This window comes from Coturnix japonica, chromosome 2, assembly GCF_001577835.2.
Source record: "Coturnix japonica isolate 7356 chromosome 2, Coturnix japonica 2.1, whole genome shotgun sequence".
Classification (NCBI taxonomy): domain Eukaryota; kingdom Metazoa; phylum Chordata; class Aves; order Galliformes; family Phasianidae; genus Coturnix; species Coturnix japonica.
In genome coordinates, this window is record NC_029517.1 from 87,419,978 (window position 1) to 87,431,399 (window position 11,422).

The window sequence follows — 11,422 nt, forward strand, 5'->3', positions numbered from 1 at the left end:
TTATACTTCTATAGCTTTGACAGTATTATCTCCTGTTTTGCTTATGGCTGTATAAATAAGCGTAGTGTGGGAGTGTAAAACAGAATATGAAGTTAAAATAAAATTAGGGGTATACATAATTTTTGTACTTTCTATAAGTGTAGAAGGATAAAACGATACCATTTAATTCATCTTGTTTCCTTTTGGTGTGCCTGCAGAAGCTTTTCTTCTAACTGCGCAGTAGCATTGATGCTCAAACTAAAGCATCCATTCCCTTAGTTTCTATTGCTTTGTTTGAACTTTAAGTACTTGAGTGATTTGTGCAGCATGGTTACTTTCTTTCCTGTTTTCTCTATCATTTTGTTAATTGCTTGGTTAAACTTTTCAGACTTTCTTCTGCTTCACCCAATAAAACGTTGGCCACATTCAAACACGCTGCTTTATGCATTCTCCCCCTCATTTTTCTTTTTGCCACACAGGGTCCACTACCTAATACGTGTTGTCATTTTTGGCTAATGGTATGGCAGCAAAAAACCAAAGCAGTTGTTATGCTGAACAGAATTGTTGAAAAAGACTCGGTGAGTAACATCAGACGTTTTGCTGACGTTATAAAGTGAACCGTATAGTTTTAATACTGCTGAACATACAGATTGATGGTTATGTTTAAAGAATCAACACTTTTTTATTGGTGTACAGCAAAATGTGTATTTACTTTGCAATGAAACAAAGCGATGGAATTAAGGCAAAATTAATTTCACTAAAACCAGCATTTGGTATATAGCCAGAAAGGTGAAAGTAGCGTGATGGACAAGGAGTGCAATGAGACAGAACAAAGATGGAGTAGAAACAGTATCATTAAAAAATGAAAAACAAAACCTGCTCTAGATAGGGGGAAAAAAAAAGTGGGAAGATGCATTTGAATTAAATCTCTAGATTATTTCTTTTGAAACTAATGGAACAATATATTTTTGTGTAGTGTTAGGAAGTGGTCTAATTAGTTTGGATTACTTACTTGTGGATGGCACGAGTTATGTAACATGCAAAGTTCATCAATCTTTTGTTATTGTGTAGGTCTGTTTGTTTATTTATTTTTACTAATGTGCCTAAAATCACTGTGGGTTTGAATGATAAACGTAGGTCATTTTGTGGTGATTTTTTTTTTTTTCTTTCCTTAGGGTGTTTGTGACATTTGTTAGTAACATTTTTTTGCCTAGTCCATGAAAGAGGTCACTTATTTACTGACAGTAAGCTTGAGTGCAAAGCAAGAGGAGTAAAGGATGAGGAAGTTCTGCATTGTTAATTCATTCCTGTGTTTCACTAAATCTTCCAATTTTCAGCAAGGTTCAGGGAAATAGGCATGATGTGTTGCATCACTTCTGTAAATGTGCAGATGTCCCTGTCCGAAATGCAGTGAAGTGTTGAAATAGATGAGTAAAGATCTCTGTAGAGAATCATAGAATGACAGGGTTGGAAGGGACCTACAAGATCATCTAGTCCAACCATCCTCCCATTACTGTAGCTACAGAAAACCTCTAAACTGTATCTTGTAGCTCCTCGTGCAGACGCCTCTTGAACACTGCCAGGGATGGCGACTCCACCACCTCCCTGGGCAGCCATTCCAGTGCCTGACCACTCTCTGAGAGAAAATGTTTTTCCTTATGTCCAATCTAAACCTCTTCTGGTACAGCTTGCGGTTATTTCCTTGGGTCCCATTTGTTGTCTGGGAGAAGAGACCAAGTTCCTCCTCATCACAACCTCCCTTCAGGAAGTTGTAGAGTGCAATGAGAACTAGGTGGAAAGGTGGGGAAAGGTGAAGGGTTAATGTGTGTCTCAAGACATGCTGAAGCTGACATGGAGGAGAGAGCAAACAGCTGGAATACCTAATAACAACTGTAACTATTGTAGTCACTTGACTGTAAACTTTACTGAATTTGAGAATTCCTCGAGCTAGGAGCAGGTAATGTGTACTTTAATCTACTATACTGTATTAAAAGGTCTCAGAATGTGGTAGCACAAAGCCCAGGATGCGAGGGTATTTAACTAGATTTTCTTTCTTTGTTTTTTCTTTTTCCACATAGGTGAAATGTGCACAGTACTGGCCAACGAGAGAAGAAGAAGTTATGATATTTAGTGAAACAGGTTTCCGTGTGAGGCTAGTATCGGAAGACGTCAAATCCTATTACACTGTTCACCTACTGCAATTAGAAAATATCAAAGTAAGCTTTTGGCAGTCTTTATATCTCATATTCCTGACGTTAAGTATACAATGCAAACCACTTAGCACGTTGTCACTGCAGGTTTAATAGAGCTTTTACACTGAAAATTATAATGTGTTTTGCTTTTAATAATGTAGAAGATGAAGTGTGGCATATAGCAAGTGAGCAAAGCTCAATCTAAATGTTAAGAGGGAGGTCCTTCAGCACTTCTAAAAACTATTTCTGTTTTCCATTTGGTGGTACCTTAATGTGCTGAATTCTTACTGGCGGTAGAGGTGATCTTAAGAGGAGCTGTAAGAAGTACCCTAAAAGGAAGAACCTAGGATGTGAAGTTTCTGATTTTCTTTTGAATATCAGAAATGATACTCACTTACTACTGAATTTATTTATTTATTTTAACTGTAGTTTTCCACATAATTCAGCGTAGCAAAGTTTGGGGTTGGGGGGGAGGGCTGATTGCCACCTGTGGATAGGTAACATTATCTCCTCTTGCTTACCTCCCCTTTTGCTCCACAGGACCAACCATCTTTTTCTCTTAAAAATTAAGCACTTTGACAGTTTAATCAAGTTAAGCTCAAAAAAAAATAAAATTGTTCCTGGCCTGAGCTTGGGTTGGAATTTGCTGCTTCTGTTTCAGAACTGAAGACAGGATTGAAGAGCTTGTCTGTTTGTTCCAGCTATGTCTTGTAAGATATTCTCTCTCCCTATAAACCTTGCCTTATATTAATTGAAAGTGGTTGTATGGCAAGTTTTATTCAAAGTTGTCTTGTCAGTGGATTTGGGAAAGGAAAGCTTGAAGAGCATTTTTCTTTTGCATGTTGCTTTATAGAACTAAGTCTTGATACGTTTGATCAAAGCTATTTGAATTTCTAGTAAGTCTTAACAATGCTCTGAAATAAGGACCATTTGTTAATTTGAAACCTCCTTCACGAGATCAGTGTGATAAAACTTGGCATGTTGTTCCTTCATCTATTATTCAACCTGACCTACTGACTTGGTGAATTTCTGTTAGTCTTTGGTTTGTTAGCAGCAAAGGCTAAGGAAAAAATAGCAGTAGTACTGACAAGATAGTATCTGAGAAGGAACCAGTTTCCTTTTTGGAAAGCCGAGGCAAGTTTTCCTAACTCTCAAAAAGGCTTTTTTGTTTTCTTCTAGTAATTATTTTACTGCCATTAACCTGTGATCTTGGATTTCCTGCTTTTATAGGATACAATTTTCATGATACATCTGTATTTGGACATAGCGTTAGCTGGGAAATGCGGAGATCATATGAGGAACAGCACAGTAGCATAAACACTGTGATAGACTTTGTGACTTAAAGTTCCTGAGAACTGAAATGTATGGGTTCGCTGGACTGTTAATGCACGGCCCTTCAGTGTCATATAGGTGTTCTTGGAAGTAATTTTACTTGCACAGATACTTAGCAAACTTATTGTTCTGAATATGCATTTGATGCCCTGGTACTTTTGTAAGGCTTGAAGAATGCTAACTCCAAATAATATTTTGTATGTAAAACAGCAAGAAGAAATTGAACATAATTAGTTAATCAAAGGGGCTGGGGGAAAAATACATAGTTCCCAGGATAACAACAGTGTGAATTGCAAGTGCAGCCTTCTGTAACAAATTTTGTAAGTGTGCCATTAAGATTAGTGGGAATTGACTATTCACAGTAAATTGAAATGCGAGCTTAACTGTGCTCATGTGACTAAACTCTGGAGGGGGCATTTGTGGGGACAGAGTAGGAAACCATTGAGCCACTTGATGCCCGGAATACAGGATGAGTCACAAATACAATTTTATTCCGAGTTCCAAGAATACTTAAGAAATTTTAGCATTTCCATGAAAACACGAAGAACTTAAATTGGCTTTACAGTGCGGCTGTTCTGAACTCAAGTAAATTACTTGTGTTATTTTCACGAATCATGCTAATACACAAGCAAAATGAACGTGTATGAAGTGTAGTGTAGTGTTTAATGTTCCTACCAGTAGAACAAAACCTGAGTATTTGTTTCTAAATTATTTATCATTAAAGAGCAGTTAGAAATGCAGGTGATATGGATTTGAGGGGTAGTGTGTGGTTTTGGGGATTAGGTGGTGATATTTGATGGTTTGATTGGCTTAGATCTGTCTTGGGCAAATGTTTGTTCTTGTTTCGGCTGGAGTTGCCCAAAAATTTTGTTGAGGAGATGATGCTTATTGGTGTCTTCTTAAAGGGAGCAGGAAAAAAAAGGAAATAATGTGAAGGCTTCTACAAACCTTTGCCTAGGAAACTACTGTGCTTACATTATAAATTTGTAATCGCTTACTTGAAAAGCTATTGCATGTCCACGACTTGAAGTAACATTTCCAAGCATACTGAAGAAGTTGATAGAAGTTGGTCATATCATCACAGAATCACCAAGGTTGAAAAAGACCTAGAAGATCATCCAGTCCAACCATTTACTTATCACCAGTAGCTCCCACTAAACCATGTCCCTCAACACAACATCCAGTCGTTCCTTGAACATCCCCAACGTTGGTGACCCTTCCACCTCCCTGGGTAGTCCATGTAAGTGCTGATGAACTTAAAGGGAATAGGTCGGCACTGGGGAATTCAGAGAAACTTCAGAGAACAAAGGAATATCGGTATTTGAGGGAAACCAGAGCTTGATGCTGAAACGGAGCAGTAGAAAGGGATTGAAATTGCTAGAAGAACTTAGATGAAGGTGTCTCAGGCTGGATTCCTAGAAATAAGAGTAAAGTAGCTTGAGGAGAGGTAGTAGTCTAGATGTGTTGCAGCATTAGTGGTAGGCAACTTTAAAGTAAGGTCTCTTAATACATTTCAGGTGGAATCACAGGATCACTGTAGTAAATGAAGATTAGATTTGCTGTCGGTTTCCATGTTTTAAGTGTTTGAACATTTTCAAAGTCTGAAGAAAGTATTTTGCTTATGAAGGCAGCAATCTAATGGCAGGCCATGTTCTGCTATCATATATAATGTGATCTTCGCGGTTGTGACTGTGTGTATATGTTTATGTAACTGCTGCAGTGGTTGGAAGGAATTTCTGAAGCATGGCCTACACTCTAGGACATTTTCAGCACTTTGACAAGTTTAAGTAGGTATTTTACTTCTCATCGCATAAGAAATAAGGCTGAGATGTGAGGGAAAATATCATTGCCTTGTAAGAGTCTGGGTTCTCATTTCCTCTATGTGCTCCACAGATTCTGTGGACATAACTTTTAGTATATTAACTGAGGGAATACGTACTAGTTTTGGAAAGCAGGATGTTGGTGAGGAATATTTAGCTGCATTGTCTTCATTACCATTTTTTATATAATTTGAAAGCTGTTCTGCCAGGCATTAGAATGAGAAAGTAGAGAAGGCTGTGGGGAAAGTCAATATTTTGAATGTCAGTACTTCAGTTATTACTCCAGAGCGCACCTTCTCATTTCTATACAAATTAAGTGTTAATGCATTTGAGGCCTGACTGTTAAATACAAGACTACCGCTGGGATTTGTGTGTACTTCTATCCCTTGGTATGTTGGACCATTTAAGTAGCCTATCAGCTATCACAGCTTTTTTTCCTTAAGGTGTGTTCGTGTGAATTTTGGCAGCTGAGCATTTTCTGTCTTAACTTGGTTTGTTTGGCAGCAAAAACATCTGCCTCTTTGAGCAATCTGGTAGTATTTTATTCCTGTTCAGGCTCTCGGGTGACTGAATCACAGGTGACAAGAGTTGTTCTGAGATATTTGTACCCTTCTTATTTGGATTATTGGATGTTCACTGTAAAATGGTTGTAATAAAGTTGATATTGTTGAAAGGTTACCTCATTGCCTGATGGTGTCCTTCTGCTCTGATCCTTGCTTGTGACTTGGAGCATGGCTTGCAATGATGCCACAGGTATTGCCAGCTGTCTCTGGAGAGCTGTGCAGTGTGGTATTAATTTCCAAGCTAACCAGTTTTAGCTGTGCTGATTGCTTGCTGTAAGCTTGTCCCCGTAATTCCTGAAACATTCACTAGGATGGTTTGAGACCTTTTTTTCAAAGAGTTTTCAAGTACTATGTGATGACTTCTGTAGGATATTTCAGGTAGTTGGGCTTAAAGAATAAGTCTTAGAAGAATATGTCATAATTACCATAGAATCCTTACCAAGCCAAACCTTTTCTCTCTAGAGTCTTGCATGAGCTCATGTAGGAGGTACCTGTGGTGCATGGCTAGCCACATCCCCCCCGAAACAAAGAAGTTCTTCAAGAAAGAATGGTGCAGTTACTCACATAATGACAGTATTTCAGCTGTCCAGCTTGACTGCCAAGCACCACTTGAAAGAGTCTTTCTGTGTGAGAGAGAAAATGTGGGAGGTTTGGAAGAGTCAAATAGGACTTGGCTGTATGTTTAAAATCTGCAAGTTCAAAGAAGAGCAGCCAGTTGCAGCGCTTTGAAACGGGACTCATAAAGAAAGATGAAGAGATTTAGATATTTTTAAATGAGCTCAAGTGATGGAAAATTCTGGAATAGATAAAGCCTTCGTACAGTGTGGGGAGGAGGAAGAAGGTAATTCAGTGGACTAGAGATGGATGAGATGTACAATAGCATTGATCTATTTTTCCATTAGGTATAGCTGTTTTCAGATTAGTGTATGCACAGGGGGATGCTTGGCCATGTGCTGGAAGCACTGCTGTGTGTTTTTCTTTGTTTAAAGATGAGGATGCTGGTGCTTGTTACAATAAGGGATTAAAAAAAATAATAAACCCAACTCCATCCCACAGGTCAGCTTTATTTTCCATAGATAAGTGCTGCTTTTTATTGTCTTGAGGTATAAAGGAGGCTTTCATCTGGAATACTGTTAAGAATCTCGAGGAGGAGGTGAGAGTACAGATTACCACTTCAAAAGATCAACTACGTTCAGAGGAAACACCTTTAAACTTCTGCCTCCCCTCTCCATTTTTCCTTTATTTTGTCAATTGATGAATTATTTTTCTTGAGATTTTCTTGAGGAAACTGCTTAGTATGTTACGTTCCTGAAATTTTTATAACCACCAGACTCCTTTTAAAGAACATCTCCTTCATGATGTTTAAAAATTTGGCTAGCTGAGCTAACTCGGTATCATTAAAACTACAGTCTCAGCTGAGATCACAAACTTTTTTTAATGCTTTGCTTCAGGTAAATAAGAAAGGAAAATCCCACTGTATTTATGTCATTGAGGAGGGTTTGGTAGATTTTTTCCTCTTTGAAATCTTACTGTACTCACGTACCACAGACCATTTTCCATGTTGAGCTTTTATCCAAACGATGAAATATCCCTGTACAATGTTGTGCATTTGGGATTGGACTGAATCACAGTGATAGACCCTGTTGTCTGTGGAACCGTGCAGTCTTGCAGTATCAGGGCAAAAGACAATGTGAGAATATTCTTGTTACTGTGGTAACTGTGAAGTGGGCAATCATAGTTTCACAGAGGGGTTTAGTACCTTATCCCTTATCGGAGGTTGAAACAGACTGAGCAGGCGATGAACAGCAGAACTCTGTTGAATTTCATAGGTACAGCTTGTTGTTACTGAGAGAGAAAAATGGATTTTCCAAATGCATGGATATCTTAAATCTACTGATGTTTCAAGCATATGCAAGTTCATGCAGATTTCAATATCTGTGGAAAAGTAGGTGAAATGGAGGGAGGTTAAAAACTCCTGAACTAAATGGGTGACCAAATTGCCTCAGAATTAGTGACTGAGGAGGAGAGACAAGGAGTAGCATTTAACAGCAAATCTGAAGGGAGTTCTGTAAAGATATGGCTGAAATTCATGACCCAAGCGTTTCAGTATACATGCAGATTTGCTTACTGTCATCATATTATTTGCTGAGGAAAAACTTGCGGTGTTCAAATTCTTATTTACTTACAATGAATACTTCAAGCTGAGTCTTGTTGCACATGGAGCAGTGTGGGTTGTGCATGCCTTTTCCACAAAGCTTCTTGCTATTCTCAGTGGTGCAGCCAGTAGAAAGGAGATGCTGGTACCTCTTGGCATTGTACCCTGCTCTCAACAGGAGGGAGTGCTTGCAATGCTGATGGGTATTTTTTCAGTCCTGTCCACCATAACGTGATTCTGTCAGCCAATATGTTGCATTAATGGCTAAGAAGGAATACTTGAGGGCAAGTAGTAAAGCAAAAAATAAAACAGTGAAAGTTTGAGAAAAGGAAGAACAACATTTGGTAACAATTACAAAGGGAAAAACCTACTGCTGCAGGGTGAAGGAATGCTTCAGATTGCATCGTCGATAGTCATCCAACTTGTAGAAAGAGATTGTTTATCTGAACAGGAGGTTTACAGTAGAGTTGTATTGATTTGGATTGGGGAAATGTGTGCTAAATGAACACAAATTGAGTACTTTCTGGTTGCATTGTTTGTTTTTCCTTCTAGAGTGGAGAATCCAGGATGATATCTCACTTTCATTATACTACGTGGCCAGATTTTGGAGTTCCTGAATCCCCAGCTTCATTCCTGAACTTCCTTTTTAAAGTCAGAGAGTCCGGTTGCCTAAATCCTGAACACGGACCTGCAGTGGTTCACTGTAGTGCAGGGATAGGACGATCCGGCACTTTTTCATTAGTAGACTCCTGTCTTGTTCTGGTAAGTACTTGGTTGTTTTGTCACCGCTTTCCTTCCCACGCTCTGCCTTCCATCCCAGTGTGGGTGTTTTGGTCAGAAGCCTTTAAAACCACTTCAGGTAATGACGTATCAGTGAAAGTTTTCGTTAGGGTCTCAGGCTTTTTTTTCCTTCATGTTTTAATGGTTATAAACACAAGTCTTAAAATATACTGATAAATCTGTCTGGATGTATTTCACCTATTTCACAGCATTCTGGAAAGTACATAGGAAGCACTCTTTTCCTTTTATATGAGATACGCATAAAGTAGATTGAGATTAGCCTAGGTCAAGACGAATGGACTGTACAGTCTAATTATTCTTCATTTGAGTGCGCTTTAAACGATATATAATATTTAAATTATCTTTATGTTTTTGGTGGCTTTCAAATTTCAGAGTCCACTTCTGGCTGTGTTTGTTAATAGTGAGAAGTCCAGCATAGGGCTAAGGGGAAGGATTTCATTTTCAGTCTAAACTAGTCACCTTATGCTTTGAGTATGCGCTTCCATTTTATTCTTCAGGGTTTTTTTGTGTATTTTAAAAAACCAAACAACAAATAAAACCAAAACTCATGGTGTGTATTTTGATGCAAGTGTACTTTAAAAGAATTAAAGCAGACATTGCAAGGAGTGCAGATATGTGGTTTAAACAGCTCCTGTGAGTGTAGTATGGAGCTCAAAATGTGTGTTGCATAGAACAGAGGATCTGCTTTAAGTAAGGAAATGTCTGTTCTACTCCAAACTGCTGTTCTACTCAGGAGTTGTAGGAAATACTGCTTCGTGATTCTGACTGTGAAAGGCCTATATTGAAGTACAGCTTGGAATAAAATGGGGTGTATCTAAATTTCTGAAAGTTAAGACTTGATAATAGAGTACTGATTTATTTGGTTGATACATGATTGTAGATTTGCTCAGGATAAGACTTCATTAATGATTTACTGTTGTTGTGTTTTCTCCCTATGAAAACCAGCTCAGAATCCTGAGGTGTTAATTTTGTATGTAATGAATAAGAACATAATGTGAAGAAATCACTTTTTAGTTTCTGATCTGTGACTCACCTTTGTGTTTTTTTAATTCATAATTATTTTCTGTTCTGTGCACACTTATGACACTTTCAATATAACCTTCTTTACAGATGGAAAAAAAGGATCCATCTTCTGTAGATATTAAGAAGGTATTACTGGATATGAGAAAATACCGAATGGGACTTATTCAGACACCCGATCAACTAAGATTTTCATATATGGCTGTAATAGAAGGAGCAAAATTTATAATGGGAGATTCGACTATACAGGTAACTATTTTAGCTCTGTGTACTTAAGCATAAACAATAGACTGCTAACAGTAGTTAAAAATGAGCTCTGAGCTGCTTTAAATTCATCAGTGTTGTGGGTTTCAAACAAACTGCCTTTTTCAGTAGATGTCTTGAGGGTGTTAGACGTGCAGCCCTTTCTAGCTGCTGAACTCCTAATCCTGTGTAATTGTCTTCTGAGATGTACAGACAAGTTATTTTTGCATTTCTAATTTTAAAAAGATTAAGTCAGAATTTTCAGTACTGAAAAGCAGAAGTAACACTCGGTGTCACTTTAGAAAGACATCAAGAATCTCTGCTGGGTTTCTTCACTTCTTGCCCTATGTTTTCGTAGCAGTAATAATTGCTTGATATTAAAATGAGCCTGATTATTAAAGCTTCATCTTTTTCATATCCTTTAAATTTGAAATAACAGTTAGTAGAATCTCACCAAACACAGTGCATTTCGGAGATTACCAAGTCTCACTGCTCTGTCGGTGTGGTTTGTGAGAATTAGGGTAGCTACAGCTATTTTAAATGTCTGGGTGGGGAAGGGAGGGCCGGGAGGAGAGGTTGTGTAACAGACTTAATTCTGCTTTCATATGCCAGGGCTTTTTGATTTTGTTGATTCATTAAAATTAATGAAGCAGATCAGCTTTAACATGCATGCATCTTTTGCATCTTTCCTGCTGTGGTTCTGGTAGTTGTCAGATTCTTGTTGGAGAATTTTTTCCTCAACTTGCTATGTATATAAATAAATCATTTTACACAGTTACTTACCAACACGTAGAGAGTTTGCTGCTCATCTGAACAGCTGCACTGTGGGCCTAGAATACTGCATGATTCATCCAAACACGCGCAGCCTCCTACCTTTCTGGAGCTTTCTTTCTGGGAATGTGAGGGTGTTCTCTCTCCATAATTTTTCTGCTTTGTTTATTAAAAAGCTGTGCTTCAAGTTGTGCAGCTCTGATTCCCACGTACTTGCAGAAACAAGAAATCTTGCAATATGGATAGACAGAAGGAAGTACTGTCAGCTCAGAATATTGCTCATCAAGTTCATTATTTCTGCATGCTGAAAGCATATCTGGGGCACATTTATCCTGGTTGCTTGGCTTTTGTTTTCTGTGGTGATTGCTCAGATGACCTTCCCTAAGACAGTGCTTTCTGCAATGTAGTTAGTTGTCCGGATGCTCTTCTCTTTCTGCATCATGGTCATGTGCAGAAAATCAATACCTGTTTGACCCAAGCCTGCAGTACATACAAGAACATTTCCCCATTCAAGGTCGGCTGTATACGTGGGTGGGTAGTGTTAGG

General features: G+C 38.3%; 1 protein-coding gene across 2 annotated transcripts in view; it reads left to right on the top strand.

The window, feature by feature from the left end:
- PTPN2 (protein tyrosine phosphatase non-receptor type 2) overlaps positions 1–11,422 on the top strand; it is a 31,545-nt gene that overhangs the window by 9,271 nt on the left and 10,852 nt on the right. For both annotated transcript variants that reach the window (XM_015855280.2, XM_015855281.2), the window contains exons 4-7: positions 459–557; positions 2,058–2,195; positions 8,594–8,803; positions 9,953–10,111. In XM_015855280.2, coding sequence (XP_015710766.1) covers positions 459–557; positions 2,058–2,195; positions 8,594–8,803; positions 9,953–10,111 — 606 coding nt within the window. The remainder of the gene's footprint in view (positions 1–458; positions 558–2,057; positions 2,196–8,593; positions 8,804–9,952; positions 10,112–11,422) is intronic.